Raw genomic sequence first — 17902 nt, forward strand, 5'->3', positions numbered from 1 at the left:
TGGATGGGAGTGATGGGAGCAGTGTAGGTGAGAGTGATGGGATGGGGGTGGATGGATGAGAGTGATGGGAGCAGTGTACAGTAGGTGAGAGTGATGGGATGGGGGTGGATGAGTGATGGGAGCAGTGTAGGTGAGAGTGATGGGATGGGGTGGATGGATGAGTGATGGGAGCAGTGTAGGTGAGAGTGATGGGATGGGGGTGGATGGATGAGAGTGATGGGATGAGGGGTGGATGGATGAGAGTGAAGGGAGCAGTGTAGGTGAGAGTGATGGGATGGGGGTGGATGAGAGTGATGGGAGCAGTGTAGGTGAGAGTGATGGGATGGGGGTGGATGGATGAGTAATGGGAGCAGTGTAGGTGAGAGTGATGGGATGGGGGTGGATGAGAGTGATGGGAGCAGTGTAGGTGAGAGTGATGGGATGGGGGTGGATGGATGAGTAATGGGAGCAGTGTAGGTGAGAGTGATGGGATGGGGGTGGATGGATGAGAGTGATGGGAGCAGTGTAGGTGAGAGTGATGGGATGGGGGTGGATGGATGAGAGTGATGGGAGCAGTGTAGGTGAGAGTGATGGGATGGGGGTGGATGGAGGAGTGATGGGAACAGTGTAGGTGAGAGTGATGGGATGGGGGTGGATGGATGAGAGTGATGGGAGCAGTGTAGGTGAGAGTGATGGGATGGGGGTGGATGGATGAGAGTGATGGGAGCAGTGTAGGTGAGAGTGATGGGATGGGGGTGGATGGATGAGAGTGATGGGATGGGGGTGGATGAGAGTGATGGGAGCAGTGTAGGTGAGAGTGATGGGATGGGGGTGGATGGATGAGAGTGATGGAATGGGGGTGGATGGATGAGAGTGATGGGAGCAGTGTAGGTGAGAGTGATAGGATGGGGGTGGATGAGAGTGATGGGAGCAGTGTAGGTGAGAGTGATGGGATGGGGGTGGATGGATGAGTGATGGGAGCAGTGTAGGTGAGAGTGATGGGATGAGAAGTGGATGGATAAGAGTGATGGGATGGGGTGGATGGATGAGAGTGATGGGAGCAGTGTAGGTGAGAGTGATGGAATGAGGGGTGGATGGATGAGAGTGATGGGAGCAGTGTAGGTGAGAGTGATGGGATGGGGGTGGATGGATGAGAGTGATGGGAGCAGTTTAGGTGAAAGTGATGGGATGGGGTGGATGGATGAGAGTGATGGGAGCAGTGTAGGTGAGAGTGATGGGATGGGGGTGGATGGATGAGAGTGATGGGAGCAGTGTAGGTGAGAGTGATGGGATGGGGATGGATGGATGAGAGTGATGGGAGCAGTGTAGGTGAGAGTGATGGGATGGGGGTGGATGGATGAGAGTGATGGGAGCAGTGTAGGTGAGAGTGATGGGAGCAGTGTAGGTGAGAGTGATGGGATGGGGGTGGATGGATGAGAGTGATGGGAGCAGTGTAGGTGAGAGTGATGGGATGGGGGTGGATGGATGAGAGTGATGGGAGCAGTGTAGGTGAGAGTGATGGGATGGGGGTGGATGGATGAGTAATGGGAGCAGTGTAGGTGAGAGTGATGGGATGGGGATGGGTGGATGAGAGTGATGGGAGCAGTGTAGGTGAGAGTGATGGGATGGATGGATGAGAGTGATGGGAGCAGTGTAGGTGAGAGTGATGGGATGGGGGTGGATGAGAGTGATGGGAGCAGTGTAGGTGAGAGTGATGGGATGGGGGTGGATGGATGAGAGTGATGGGATGGGGGTGGATGGATGAGAGTGATGGGAGCAGTGTAGGTGAGAGTGATGGGATGGGGATGGGTTGATGAGAGTGATGGGAGCAGTGTAGGTGAGAGTGATGGGATGGGGTGGATGGATGAGAGTGATGGGAGCAGTGTAGGTGAGAGTGATGGGATGGGGGTGGATGGATGAGAGTGATGGGAGCAGTGTAGGTGAGAGTGATGGGATGGGGGTGGATGGATGAGAGTGATGGGAGCAGTGTAGGTGAGAGTGATGGGAGCAGTGTAGGTGAGAGTGATGGGATGGGGGTGGATGATAGTGATGGGAGCAGTGTAGGTGAGAGTGATGGGAGCAGTGTAGGTGAGAGTGATGGGATGGGGGTGGATGGATGAGAGTGATGGGAGCAGTGTAGGTGAGAGTGATGGGATGGGGGTGGATGGATGAGAGTGATGGGAGCAGTGTAGGTGAGAGTGATGGGATGGTGGTGGATGGATGAGTGATGGGAGCAGTGTAGGTGAGAGTGATGGGATGGGGGTGGATGGATGAGAGTGATGGGAGCAGTGTAGGTGAGAGTGATGGGATGGGGGTGGATGGATGAGTGATGGGAGTAGTGTAGGTGAGAGTGATGGGATGGGGGTGGATGAGAGTGATGGGAGCAGTGTAGGTGAGAGTGATGGGATGGGGGTGGATGAGAGTGATGGGAGCAGTGTAGGTGAGAGTGATGGGATGGGGGTGGATGGATGAGAGTGATGGGAGCAGTGTAGGTGAGAGTGATGGGATGGGGTGGATGGATGAGAGTGATGTGAGCAGTGTAGGTGAGAGTGATGGGATGAGAAGTGGATGGATGAGTGATGGGAGCAGTGTAGGTGAGAGTGATGGGATGGGGCTGGATGGATGAGTGATGGGAGTAGTGTAGGTGAGAGTGATGGGATGGGGGTGGATGGATGAGAGTGATGGGAGCAGTGTAGGTGAGAGTGATGGGATGGGGGTGGATGGATGAGTGATGGGAGCAGTGTAGGTGAGAGTGATGGGATGGGGGTGGATGGATGAGTGATGGGAGCAGTGTAGGTGAGAGTGATGGGAGCAGTGTAGGTGAGAGTGATGGGATGGGGGTGGATGATAGTGATGGGAGCAGTGTAGGTGAGAGTGATGGGAGCAGTGTAGGTGAGAGTGATGGGATGGGGGTGGATGGATGAGAGTGATGGGAGCTGTGTAGGTGAGAGTGATGGGATGGGGGTGGATGGATGAGAGTGATGGGAGCAGTGTAGGTGAGAGTGATAGGTGAGTGGCGGATGGATGAGAGTGATGGGAGCAGTGTAGGTGAGAGTGATGGGATGGGGGTGGATGGATGAGAGTGATGGGAGCAGTGTAGGTGAGAGTGATGGGATGGGGGTGGATAGATGAGAGTGATGGGAGCAGTATAGGTGAGAGTGATAGGTGAGTGGCGGATGGATGAGAGTGATGGGAGCAGTGTAGGTGAGAGTGATGGGATGGGGGTGGATGGATGAGAGTGATGGGAGCAGTGTAGGTGAGAGTGATGGGATGGGGGTGGATGGATGAGAGTGATGGGAGCAGTGTAGGTGAGAGTGATAGGTGAGTGGCGGATGGATGAGAGTGATGGGAGCAGTGTAGGTGAGAGTGATGGGATGGGGGTGGATGGATGAGAGTGATGGGAGCAGTGTAGGTGAGAGTGATGGGATGGGGATGGGGATGGATGGATGAGAGTGATGGGAGCAGTGTAGGTGAGAGTGATGGGATGGGGCTGGATGGATGAGAGTGATGGGAGCAGTGTAGGTGAGAGTGATGGGATGGGGGTGGATGGATGAGTGATGGGAGCAGTGTAGGTGAGAGTGATGGGATGGGGGTGGATGGATGAGAGTGATGGGAGCAGTGTAGGTGAGAGTGATGGGATGGGGGTGGATGGATGAGTAATGGGAGCAGTGTAGGTGAGAGTGATGGGATGGGGGTGGATGGATGAGTGATGGGAGTAGTGTAGGTGAGAGTGATGGGATGGGGGTGGATGAGAGTGGTGGGAGCAGTGTAGGTGAGAGTGATGGGATGGGGGTGGATGGATGAGAGTGATGGGAGCAGTGTAGGTGAGAGTGATGGAATGAGGGGTGGATGGATGAGAGTGATGGGAGCAGTGTAGGTGAGAGTGATGCGATGGGGGTGGATGAGAGTGATGGGAGCAGTGTAGGTGAGAGTGATGGGATGGGGGTGGATGGATGAGAGTGATGGGATGGGGGTGGATGGATGAGAGTGATGGGAGCAGTGTAGGTGAGAGTGATGGGATGGGGGTGGATGAGAGTGATGGGAGCAGTGTAGGTGAGAGTGATGGGATGGGGGTGGATGGATGAGAGTGATGGGAGCAGTGTAGATGGGGGTGGATGGATGAGAGTGATGGGAGCAGTGTAGGTGAGAGTGATGGGATGGGGTGGATGGATGAGAGTGATGTGAGCAGTGTAGGTGAGAGTGATGGGATGAGAAGTGGATGGATGAGTGATGGGAGCAGTGTAGGTGAGAGTGATGGGATGGGGCTGGATGGATGAGAGTGATGGGAGTAGTGTAGGTGAGAGTGATGGGATGGGGGTGGATGGATGAGAGTGATGGGAGCAGTGTAGGTGAGAGTGATGGGATGGGGGTGGATGGATGAGAGTGATGGGAGCGGTGTAGGTGAGAGTGATGGGATGAGGGGTGGATGGATGAGAGTGATGGAATGAGGGTGGATGGATGAGAGTGATGGGAGCAGTGTAGGTGAGAGTGATGGGATGATGGGTGGATGGATGTGTGATGGGATGGGGGTGGATGAGAGTGATGGGAGCAGTGTAGGTGAGAGTGATGGGATGGGGGTGGATGAGAGTGATGGGAGCAGTGTAGGTGAGAGTGATGGGATGAGGGGTGGGTGGATGAGAGTGATGGGAGCAGCGTAGGTGAGAGTGATGGGAGCAGTGTAGGTGAGAGTGATGGGATGGGGGTGGATGGATGAGAGTGATGGGAGCAGTGTAGGTGAGAGTGATGGGATGGGGGTGGATGGATGGGAGTGATGGGAGCAGTGTAGGTGAGAGTGATGGGATGGGGGTGGATGGATGAGAGTGATGGGAGCAGTGTACAGTAGGTGAGAGTGATGGGATGGGGGTGGATGAGTGATGGGAGCAGTGTAGGTGAGAGTGATGGGATGGGGTGGATGGATGAGTGATGGGAGCAGTGTAGGTGAGAGTGATGGGATGGGGGTGGATGATAGTGATGGGAGCAGTGTAGGTGAGAGTGATGGGATGGGGGTGGATGATAGTGATGGGAGCAGTGTAGGTGAGAGTGATGGGATGGGGGTGGATGATAGTGATGGGAGCAGTGTAGGTGAGAGTGATGGGATGCGGGTGGATGGATGAGAGTGATGGGAGCAGTGTAGGTGAGAGTGATGGGATGGGGGTGGATGGATGAGAGTGTTGGGAGCAGTGTAGGTGAGAGTGATGGGATGGGGGTGGATGATAGTGACGGGAGCAGTGTAGGTGAGAGTGATGGGATGGGGGTGGATGGATGAGAGTGATGGGAGCAGTGTAGGTGAGAGTGATGGGATGGGGGTGGATGGATGAGAGTGATGGGATGGGGGTGGATGAGAGTGATGGGAGCAGTGTAGGTGAGAGTGATGGGATGGGGGTGGATGGATGAGAGTGCTGGAATGAGGGGTGGATGGATGAGAGTGATGGGAGCAGTGTAGGTGAGAGTAATGGGATGAGAAGTGGATGGATGAGTGATGAGAGCAGTGTAAATGAGAGTGATGGGATGGGAGTGGATGGATGAGAGTGATGGGAGCAGTGTAGGTGAGAGTGATAGGTGAGTGGCGGATGGATGAGAGTGATGGGAGCAGTGTAGGTGAGAGTGATGGGATGGGGCTGGATGGATGAGTGATGGGAGCAGTGTAGGTGAGAGTGATGGGATGGGGGTGGATGGATGAGTAATGGGAGCAGTGTAGGTGAGAGTGATGGGATGGGAGTGGATGGATGAGTGATGGGAGTAGTGTAGGTGAAAGTGATGGGATGGGGGTGGATGGATGAGAGTGATGGGAGCAGTGTAGGTGAAAGTGATGGGATGGGGGTGGATGAGAGTGATGGGATGGGGGTGGATGAGAGTGATGGGAGCAGTGTAGGTGAGAGTGATGGGATGGGGGTGGATGGATGAGAGTGATGGGATGGGGGTGGATGGATGAGAGTGATGGGAGCAGTGTAGGTGAGAGTGATGGGATGAGAAGTGGATGGATGAGTGATGGGAGCAGTGTAGGTGAGAGTGATGGGATGGGGGTGGATGGATGAGAGTGATGGGATGGGGGTCAATGGATGAGTGATGGGAGCAGTGTAGGTGAGAGTGATGGGATGGGGCTGGATGGATGAGTGATGGGAGCAGTGTAGGTGAGAGTGATGGGATGAGAAGTGGATGGGTGAGTGATGGGAGCAGTGTAGGTGAGAGTGATGGGATGGGGGTGGATGGATGAGTGATGGGAGCAGTGTAGGTGAGAGTGATGGGATGGGGGTGGATGGATGAGTGATGGGAGCAGTGTAGGTGAGAGTGATGGGATGAGGGGTGGATGGATGAGAGTGATGGGAGCAGTGTAGGTGAGAGTGATGGGTAAGTGGCGGATGGATGAGTGGTAGGAACAGTGTTGGTGAGAGTAATTGGGTGAGTGATGGATAGAGGAGTGATGGGAGCAGTGTAGGTGAGAGTGATGGGATGAGGGGTGGATGGATGAGTGATGGTAGCAGTGTAGGTGAGAGTGATGGGATGGGGGTGGATGGATGAGAGTGATGGGATGGGGGTGGATGGATGAGAGTGATGGGAGCAGTGTAGGTGAGAGTGATGGGATGGGGGTGGATGGATGAGAGTGATGGAATGAGGGGTGGATGGATGAGAGTGATGGGAGCACTGTAGGTGAGAGTGATGGGATGAGAAGTGGATGGATGAGTGATGGGAGCAGTGTAGGTGAGAGTGATGGGATGGGGAGGATGGATGAGTGATGGGAGCAGTGTAGGTGAGATCGATGGGATGAGAAGTGGATGGATGAGTGATGGGAGCAGTGTAGGTGAGAGTGATGGGATGGGGAGGATGGATGAGTGATGGGAGCAGTGTAGGTGAGAGTGATGGGATGGGGGTGGATGGATGAGTGATGGGAGCAGTGTAGGTGAGAGTGATGGGATGGGGGTGGATGGATGAGAGTGATGGGAGCAGTATAGGTGAGAGTGATGGGATGGGGGTGGATGGATGAGAGTGATGGGAGCAGTGTAGGTGAGAGTGATGGGATGGGTGTGGATGGATGAGAGTGATGGGAGCAGTGTAGGTGAGAGTGATGGGATGGGGGTGGATGGATGAGTGATGGGAGCAGTGTAGGTGAGAGTGATGGGATGAGGGTGGATGGATGAGAGTGATGGAATGAGGGGTGGATGGATGAGAGTGATGGGAGCAGTGTAGGTGAGAGTGATGGGATGGGGGTGGATGGATGAGAGTGATGGAATGAGGGGTGGATGGATGAGAGTGATGGGAGCAGTGTAGGTGAAAGTGATGGGATGGGGGTGGATGGATGAGAGTGATGGGATGGGGGTGGATGAGAGTGATGGGAGCAGTGTAGGTGAGAGTGATGGAATGGGGGTGGATGGATGAGAGTGATGGGATGGGGGTGGATGGATGACAGTGATGGGAGCAGTGTAGGTGAGAGTGATGGGATGGGGGTGGATGGATGAGAGTGATGGGAGCAGTGTAGGTGAGAGTGATGGGATGGGGGTGGATGGATGAGAGTGATGGGATGGGGGTGGATGAGAGTGGTGGGAGCAGTGTAGGTGAGAGTGATGGGATGGGGGTGGATGGATGAGAGTGATGGGATGGGGGTGGATGGATGACAGTGATGGGAGCAGTGTAGGTGAGAGTGATGGGATGGGGGTGGATGGATGAGAGTGATGGGAGCAGTGTAGGTGAGAGTGATGGGATGGGGGTGGATGGATGAGAGTGATGGGATGGGGGTGGATGGATGAGAGTGATGGGAGCAGTGTAGGTGAGAGTGATGGGATGAGAAGAGGATGGATGAGTGATGGGAGCAGTGTAGGTGAGAGTGATGGGATGGGGGTGGATGGATGAGAGTGATGGGAGCAGTGTAGGTGAGAGTGATGGGATGAGAAGAGGATGGATGAGTGATGGGAGCAGTGTAGGTGAGAGTGATGGGATGGGGGTGGATGGATGAGTGATGGGAGCAGTGTAGGTGAGAGTGATGGGATGGGGTGGATGGATGAGTGATGGGAGCAGTGTAGGTGAGAGTGATGGGATGAGGGGTGGATGGATGAGAGTGATGGAATGAGGGGTGGATGGATGAGAGTGATGGGAGCAGTGTAGGTGAGAGTGATGGGATGAGGGGTGGATGGATGAGAGTGATGGAATTAGGGGTGGATGGATGAGAGTGATGGGAGCAGTGTAGGTGAGAGTGATGGGATGGGGGTGGATGGATGAGTGATGGGAGCAGTGTAGGTGAGAGTGATGGGTGAGTGGCGGATGGATGAGTGATGGGAGCAGTGTAGGTGAGAGTGATGGGTGAGTGGCGGATGGATGAGTGGTAGGAACAGTGTAGGTGAGAGTAATTGGATGAGTGATGGATGGAGGAGTGATGGGAGCAGTGTAGGTGAGAGTGATGGGTGAGTGGCGGATGGATGAGAGTGATGGGAGCAGTGTAGGTGAGAGTGATGGGATGGGGGTGGATGGATGAGAGTGATGGGAGCAGTGTAGGTGAGAGTGATGGGATGGGGGTGGATGGATGAGTGATGAGAGCAGTGTAGGTGAGAGTGATGGGATGGGGGTGGATGGATGAGAGTGATGGGAGCAGTGTAGGTGAGAGTGATGGGTGAGTGGCGGATGGATGAGTGATGGGATGAGGGGTGGATGGATGAGAGTGATGGGAGCAGTGTAGGTGAGAGTGATGGGTGAGTGGTGGATGGATGAGAGTGATGGAATGAGGGGTGGATGGATGAGAGACTGGAGCAGTGTAGGTGAGATCGATGGGATGAGGGTGGATGAATGAGTGATAGGAACAGTGTAGGTGAGAGTAATTAATGGAGGAGTGATGGGAGCAGTGTAGGTGAGAGTGATGGGATGGGTGTGGATGGATGAGAGTGATGGAATGAGGGGTGGATGGATGAGAGTGATGGGAGCAGTGTAGGTGAGGGTGATGGGATGACGGGTGGATGGATGAGAGTGATGGAATGAGGGGTGGATGGATGAGAGTGATGGAATGAGGGGTGGATGGATGAAAGTGATGGGAGCAGTGTAGGTGAGAGTGATGGGTGAGTGGCGGATGGATGAGTGATGGGATGAGGGGTGGATGGATGAGTGATGGGATGAGGGGTGGATGGATGAGTGATGGGATGAGGGGTGGATGGATGAGAGTGATGGAATGAGGGGTGGATGGATGAGAGTGATGGAATGAGGGGTAGATGGATGAGAGACTGGAGCAGTGTAGGTGAGATCGATGGGATGAGGGTGGATGAATGAGTGATAGGAACAGTGTAGGTGAGAGTAATTGGATGAGTGATTGATGGAGGAGTGATGGGAGCAGTGTAGGTGAGAGTGATGGGATGACGGGTGGATGGATGAGAGTGATGGAATGAGGGGTGGATGGATGAGAGTGATGGAATGAGGGGTGGATGGATGAGAGTGATGGGAGCAGTGTAGGTGAGAGTGATGGGTGAGTGGCGGATGGATGAGTGGTAGGAACAGTGTAGGTGAGATAAATTGGATGAGTGATGGATGGAGGAGTGATGGGAGCAGTGTAGGTGAGAGTGTTGGGTGAGTGGCGGATGGATGAGAGTGATGGGAGCAGTGTAGGTGAGAGTGATGGGATGGGGGTGGATGGATGAGAGTGATGGGAGCAGTGTAGGTGAGAGTAATGGGATGGGGGTGGATGGATGAGAGTGATGGGAGCAGTGTAGGTGAGAGTGATGGGATGGGGGTGGATGGATGAGTGATGAGAGCAGTGTATGTGAGAGTGATGGGATGGGGTGGATGGATGAGAGTGATGGGAGCAGTGTAGGTGAGAGTGATGGGTGAGTGGCGGATGGATGAGTGATGGGATGAGGGGTGGATGGATGAGAGTGATGGAATGAGGGGTGGATGGATGAGAGACTGGAGAAGTGTAGGTGAGATCGATGGGATGAGGGTGGATGAATGAGTGATAGGAACAGTGTAGGTGAGAGTAATTGGATGAGTGATGGATGGAGGAGTGATGGGAGCAGTGTAGGTGAGAGTGATGGGATGAGGGGTGGATGGATGAGTGATGAGAGCAGTGTAGGTGAGAGTGATGGGATGGGGGTGGATGGATGAGAGTGATGGGAGCAGTGTAGGTGAGAGTGATGGGATGAGGGGTGGATGGATGAGTGAGGGGGGTGGATGGATGAGTGATGGGGGTGGATGGATGAGTGATGAGAGCAGTGTAGGTGAGAGTGATGGGATGGGGGTGGATGAGAGTGATGGGAGAGGTGTAGGTGAGATCGATGGGATGGGGGTGGATGGATGAGAGTGATGGGAGCAGTGTAGGTGAGAGTGATGGGATGAGGGGTGGATGGATGAGTGATGAGAGCAGTGTAGGTGAGAGTGATGGGATGAGGGGTGGATGGATGAGTGATGAGAGCAGTGTAGGTGAGAGTGATGGGATGAGAAGAGGATGGATGAGTGATGGGAGCAGTGTAGGTGAGAGTGATGGGATGGGGGTGGATGGATGAGTGATGGGAGCAGTGTAGGTGAGAGTGATGGGATGGGGTGGATGGATGAGTGATGGGAGCAGTGTAGGTGAGAGTGATGGGATGAGGGGTGGATGGATGAGAGTGATGGAATGAGGGGTGGATGGATGAGAGTGATGGGAGCAGTGTAGGTGAGAGTGATGGGATGAGGGGTGGATGGATGAGAGTGATGGAATTAGGGGTGGATGGATGAGAGTGATGGGAGCAGTGTAGGTGAGAGTGATGGGATGGGGGTGGATGGATGAGTGATGGGAGCAGTGTAGGTGAGAGTGATGGGTGAGTGGCGGATGGATGAGTGATGGGAGCAGTGTAGGTGAGAGTGATGGGTGAGTGGCGGATGGATGAGTGGTAGGAACAGTGTAGGTGAGAGTAATTGGATGAGTGATGGATGGAGGAGTGATGGGAGCAGTGTAGGTGAGAGTGATGGGTGAGTGGCGGATGGATGAGAGTGATGGGAGCAGTGTAGGTGAGAGTGATGGGATGGGGGTGGATGGATGAGAGTGATGGGAGCAGTGTAGGTGAGAGTGATGGGATGGGGGTGGATGGATGAGTGATGAGAGCAGTGTAGGTGAGAGTGATGGGATGGGGGTGGATGGATGAGAGTGATGGGAGCAGTGTAGGTGAGAGTGATGGGTGAGTGGCGGATGGATGAGTGATGGGATGAGGGGTGGATGGATGAGAGTGATGGGAGCAGTGTAGGTGAGAGTGATGGGTGAGTGGTGGATGGATGAGAGTGATGGAATGAGGGGTGGATGGATGAGAGACTGGAGCAGTGTAGGTGAGATCGATGGGATGAGGGTGGATGAATGAGTGATAGGAACAGTGTAGGTGAGAGTAATTAATGGAGGAGTGATGGGAGCAGTGTAGGTGAGAGTGATGGGATGGGTGTGGATGGATGAGAGTGATGGAATGAGGGGTGGATGGATGAGAGTGATGGGAGCAGTGTAGGTGAGGGTGATGGGATGACGGGTGGATGGATGAGAGTGATGGAATGAGGGGTGGATGGATGAGAGTGATGGAATGAGGGGTGGATGGATGAAAGTGATGGGAGCAGTGTAGGTGAGAGTGATGGGTGAGTGGCGGATGGATGAGTGATGGGATGAGGGGTGGATGGATGAGTGATGGGATGAGGGGTGGATGGATGAGTGATGGGATGAGGGGTGGATGGATGAGAGTGATGGAATGAGGGGTGGATGGATGAGAGTGATGGAATGAGGGGTAGATGGATGAGAGACTGGAGCAGTGTAGGTGAGATCGATGGGATGAGGGTGGATGAATGAGTGATAGGAACAGTGTAGGTGAGAGTAATTGGATGAGTGATTGATGGAGGAGTGATGGGAGCAGTGTAGGTGAGAGTGATGGGATGACGGGTGGATGGATGAGAGTGATGGAATGAGGGGTGGATGGATGAGAGTGATGAATGAGGGGTGGATGGATGAGAGTGATGGGAGCAGTGTAGGTGAGAGTGATGGGTGAGTGGCGGATGGATGAGTGGTAGGAACAGTGTAGGTGAGATAAATTGGATGAGTGATGGATGGAGGAGTGATGGGAGCAGTGTAGGTGAGAGTGTTGGGTGAGTGGCGGATGGATGAGAGTGATGGGAGCAGTGTAGGTGAGAGTGATGGGATGGGGGTGGATGGATGAGAGTGATGGGAGCAGTGTAGGTGAGAGTAATGGGATGGGGGTGGATGGATGAGAGTGATGGGAGCAGTGTAGGTGAGAGTGATGGGATGGGGGTGGATGGATGAGTGATGAGAGCAGTGTATGTGAGAGTGATGGGATGGGGTGGATGGATGAGAGTGGATGGGAGCAGTGTAGGTGAGAGTGATGGGTGAGTGGCGGATGGATGAGTGATGGGATGAGGGGTGGATGGATGAGAGTGATGGAATGAGGGGTGGATGGATGAGAGACTGGAGAAGTGTAGGTGAGATCGATGGGATGAGGGTGGATGAATGAGTGATAGGAACAGTGTAGGTGAGAGTAATTGGATGAGTGATGGATGGAGGAGTGATGGGAGCAGTGTAGGTGAGAGTGATGGGATGAGGGGTGGATGGATGAGTGATGAGAGCAGTGTAGGTGAGAGTGATGGGATGGGGGTGGATGGATGAGAGTGATGGGAGCAGTGTAGGTGAGAGTGATGGGATGAGGGGTGGATGGATGAGTGAGGGGGGTGGATGGATGAGTGATGGGGGTGGATGGATGAGTGATGAGAGCAGTGTAGGTGAGAGTGATGGGATGGGGGTGGATGAGAGTGATGGGAGAGGTGTAGGTGAGATCGATGGGATGGGGGTGGATGGATGAGAGTGATGGGAGCAGTGTAGGTGAGAGTGATGGGATGAGGGGTGGATGGATGAGTGATGAGAGCAGTGTAGGTGAGAGTGATGGGATGAGGGGTGGATGGATGAGTGATGAGAGCAGTGTAGGTGAGAGTGATGGGATGAGAGGTGGATGGATGAGTGATGGGAGCAGTGTAGGTGAGAGTGATGGGATGGGGGTGGATGGATGAGTGATGAGAGCAGTGTAGGTGAGTGATGGGATGGGGGTGGATGGATGAGAGTGATGGGATGAGGGGTGGATGGATGAGTGATGAGAGCAGTGTAGGTGAGAGTGATGGGATGGGGGTGGATGGATGAGAGTGATGGAAGCAGTGTAGGTGAGAGTGATAGGATGAGAGGTGGATACTCTCACGTACACTGCTCTCCTACACTTCTCCCATCACTCACTCATCCTTCAACCCCCTCATCCAATCACTCTCACCTACACTGCTCCCATCACTCATCCATCCTTCAACCCCCTCATCCAATCACTCTCACCTACACTGCTCCCATCACTCATCCATCCACCCCCATCCCATCACTCTCACCTACACTGCTCTCATCACTCTCATCCATCCACCCCCATCCCATCACTCTCACCTACACTGCTCCCATCACTCTCATCCATCCACTCCCATCCCATCACTCTCACCTACACTGCTCCCATCACTCATCCATCCACCCCTCATCCCATCACTCTCACCTACACTGCTCCCATCACTCTTCCATCCACCCCCATCCCATCACTCTCACCTACACTGCTCCCATCACTCTCATCCATCCACCCCCATCCCATCACTCTCACCTACACTGCTCCCATCACTCTCATCCATCCACCCCCATCCATCACTCTCACCTACACTGCTCCATCACTCTCATCCATCCACCCCCATCCCATCACTCTCACCTACACTGCTCCATCACTCATCCATCCACCCCCATCCCATCACTCTCACCTACACTGCTCCCATCACTCTCATCCATCCAGCCCCATCCCATCACTCTCATCCATCCACCCCCATCCCATCACTCACCTACACTGCTCTCATAACTCATCCATCCACCCCTCATCCCATCACTCTCACCTACACTGCTCCCATCACTCATCCATCCTCCCCCATCACTCTCACCTACACTGCTCCCGTCCCATCACGCTCATCCATCCACCCCCATCCCATCACTCTCATCCATCCACCCCCATCCCATCCCATCACTCTCACCTACACTGCTCCCATCACTCACTAGGTGAGAGTGATGGGATGGGGGTGGATGGATGAGAGTGATGGAAGCAGTGTAGGTGAGAGTGATAGGATGAGAGGTGGATACTCTCACGTACACTGCTCTCCTACACTTCTCCCATCACTCACTCATCCTTCAACCCCCTCATCCAATCACTCTCACCTACACTGCTCCCATCACTCATCCATCCTTCAACCCCCTCATCCAATCACTCTCACCTACACTGCTCCCATCACTCATCCATCCACCCCCATCCCATCACTCTCACCTACACTGCTCTCATCACTCTCATCCATCCACCCCCATCCCATCACTCTCACCTACACTGCTCCCATCACTCTCATCCATCCACTCCCATCCCATCACTCTCACCTACACTGCTCCCATCACTCATCCATCCACCCCTCATCCCATCACTCTCACCTACACTGCTCCCATCACTCTTCCATCCACCCCCATCCCATCACTCTCACCTACACTGCTCCCATCACTCTCATCCATCCACCCCCATCCCATCACTCTCACCTACACTGCTCCCATCACTCTCATCCATCCACCCCCATCCATCACTCTCACCTACACTGCTCCCATCACTCTCATCCATCCACCCCCATCCCATCACTCTCACCTACACTGCTCCCATCACTCATCCATCCACCCCCATCCCATCACTCTCACCTACACTGCTCCCATCACTCTCATCCATCCAGCCCCATCCCATCACTCTCATCCATCCACCCCCATCCCATCACTCACCTACACTGCTCTCATAACTCATCCATCCACCCCTCATCCCATCACTCTCACCTACACTGCTCCCATCACTCATCCATCCTCCCCCATCACTCTCACCTACACTGCTCCCGTCCCATCACGCTCATCCATCCACCCCCATCCCATCACTCTCATCCATCCACCCCCATCCCATCCCATCACTCTCACCTACACTGCTCCCATCACTCATCCATCCTCCCCCATCCCATCACTCTCACCTACACTGCTCCCATCACTCTCATCCATCCACCCCCATCCCATCACTCTCACCTACACTGCTCCCATCACTCATCCATCCACCCCCATCCCATCACTCTCACCTACACTGCTCCCATCACTCTCATCCACCCCCATCCTATCACTCTCACCTACACTGCTCCCATCACTCATCCATCCACCCCCATCCCATCGGAGTGAGGAAGCAGGGGGCGTCACGGCGTTGGGGAGTGAGGAAGCAGGGGGCGTCACGGCGTTGGGGAGTGAGGAAGCAGGGGGCGTCACGGCGTTGGGGAGTGAGGAAGCAGGGGGCGTCACGGCGTTGGGGAGTGAGGAAGCAGGGGGCGTCACGGCGTTGGGGAGTGAGGAAGAAGGGGGCGTCACGGCGTTGGGGAGTGAGGAAGAAGGGGGCGTCACGGCGTTGGGGAGTGAGGAAGCAGGGGGCGTCACGGCGTTGGGGAGTGAGGAAGCAGGGGGCGTCACGGCGTTGGGGAGTGAGGAAGCAGGGGGCGTCACGGCGTTGGGGAGTGAGGAAGCAGGGGGCGTCACGGCGTTGGTGAGTGAGGAAGCAGGGGGCGTCACGGCGTTGGGGAGTGAGGAAGCAGGGGGCGTCACGGCGTTGGGGAGTGAGGAAGCAGGGGGCGTTGGGGAGTGAGGAAGCAGGGGGCGTTGGGGGGCGTCACGGCGTTGGGGAGTGAGGAAGCAGGGGGCGTCACGGCGTTGGGGAGTGAGGAAGCAGGGGGCGTCACGGCGTTGGGGAGTGAGGAAGCAGGGGGCGTCACGGCGTTGGGGAGTGAGGAAGCAGGGGCGTCATGGCGTTGGGGAGTGAGGAAGCAGGGGGCGTCACGGCGTTGGGGAGTGAGGAAGCAGGGGGCGTCACGGCGTTGGGGAGTGAGGAAGCAGGGGGCGTCACGGCGTTGGGGAGTGAGGAAGCAGGGGGCGTCACGGCGTTGGGGAGTGAGGAAGCAGGGGGCGTCACGGCGTTGGGGAGTGAGGAAGCAGGGGGCGTCACGGCGTTGGGGAGTGAGGAAGCAGGGGGCGTCACGGCGTTGGGGAGTGAGGAAGCAGGGGGCGTCACGGCGCGTCACTGCATCTTGTGAGGTCACTTACGCCGCTGTCATGTGACCCAGGAAGTTGGTGTTCAGCAGGTGGCTCATGGTTGCCATGACGATGCCATCAGGGTTTCCCAGAAGAGACAGGAAGTGATCAGGATCCCGCACAGAGGTTACCAGAGCCAGGTCAAGGAAGGTCACGACCCCTAGGACAGTTAATGTATCATCAGCACAACAGCAAAGAACTCAAAAGACTACGCCCCCTCCCTGTGTGACTGACCCATGTGACTAACCCCCGCCCGGTGTGACTGACCCCGCCCCCTCCCTGTGTGACTGACCCATGTGACTAACCCCCGCCCGGTGTGACTGACCCCGCCCCCTCCCTGTGTGACTGACCCCGCCCCCTCCCTGTGTGACTGACCCCGCCCCCTCCCTGTGTGACTAACCCCGCCCCCTCCCTGTGTGACTAACCCCGCCCCCTCCCTGTGTGACTGACCCCGCCCCCTCCCTGTGTGACTGACCCCGCCCCCTCCCTGTGTGACTAACCCCGCCCCCTCCCTGTGTGACTAACCCGTGTGACTGACCCCCTCCCTGTGTGACTAACCCCGCCCCCTCCCTGTGTGACTGACCCCGCCCCCTCCCTGTGTGACTAACCCCGCCCCCTCCCTGTGTGACTGACCCCGCCCCCTCCCTGTGTGACTGACCCCGCCCCCTCCCTGTGTGACTAACCCCGCCCCCTCCCTGTGTGACTGACCCCGCCCCCTCCCTGTGTGACTAACCCCGCCCCCTCCCTGTGTGACTGACCCCGCCCCCTCCCTGTGTGACTGACCCCACTGCTGCCCCGTGTGACTAACCCGTGTGACTGACCCGTGTGACTAACCCCCGCCCGGTGTGACTGACCCCGCCCCCTCCCTGTGTGACTGACCCGTGTGACTAACCCCCGCCCGGTGTGACTGACCCCGCCCCCTCCCTGTGTGACTGACCCCGCCCCCTCCCTGTGTGACTGACCCCGCCCCCTCCCTGTGTGACTAACCCCGCCCCCTCCCTGTGTGACTAACCCCGCCCCCTCCCTGTGTGACTAACCCCGCCCCCTCCCTGTGTGACTAACCCCGCCCCCTCCCTGTGTGACTAACCCCGCCCCCTTCCTGTGTGACTAACCCCGCCCCCTCCCTGTGTGACTGACCCCGCCCCCTCCCTGTGTGACTGACCCCACTGCTGCCCCGTGTGACTAACCCGTGTGACTGACCCGTGTGACTAACCCCCGCCCGGTGTGACTGACCCCGCCCCCTCCCTGTGTGACTGACCCGTGTGACTAACCCCCGCCCGGTGTGACTGACCCCGCCCCCTCCCTGTGTGACTGACCCGTGTGACTAACCCCCGCCCGGTGTGACTGACCCCGCCCCCTCCCTGTGTGACTGACCCCACTGCTGCCCCGTGTGACTAACCCGTGTGACTGACCCGTGTGACTAACCCCCGCCCGGTGTGACTGACCCCGCCCCCTCCCTGTGTGACTGACCCGTGTGACTAACCCCCGCCCAGTGTGACTGACCCCGCCCCCTCCCTGTGTGACTGACCCCGCCCCCTCCCTGTGTGACTGACCCCGCCCCCTCCCTGTGTGACTGACCCCGCCCCCTCCCTGTGTGACTAACCCCGCCCCCTCCCTGTGTGACTGACCCCGCCCCCTCCCTGTGTGACTGACCCCACTGCTGCCCCGTGTGACTAACCCGTGTGACTGACCCGTGTGACTAACCCCCGCCCGGTGTGACTGACCCCGCCCCCTCCCTGTGTGACTGACCCATGTGACTAACCCCCGCCCGGTGTGACTGACCCCGCCCCC

General features: G+C 56.3%; 1 protein-coding gene across 1 annotated transcript in view; it reads right to left on the reverse strand.

Annotated features, from left to right (window-relative positions):
- Positions 1–17902, reverse strand: part of LOC142484918 (serine/threonine-protein kinase 36-like) — a 132051-nt gene that overhangs the window by 12706 nt on the left and 101443 nt on the right. The window contains exon 14 of the mRNA XM_075584171.1: positions 16124–16271. Coding sequence (XP_075440286.1) covers positions 16124–16271 — 148 coding nt within the window. The remainder of the gene's footprint in view (positions 1–16123; positions 16272–17902) is intronic.

Source organism: Ascaphus truei, unplaced genomic scaffold, assembly GCF_040206685.1.
Source record: "Ascaphus truei isolate aAscTru1 unplaced genomic scaffold, aAscTru1.hap1 HAP1_SCAFFOLD_467, whole genome shotgun sequence".
Lineage (NCBI taxonomy): Eukaryota > Metazoa > Chordata > Amphibia > Anura > Ascaphidae > Ascaphus > Ascaphus truei.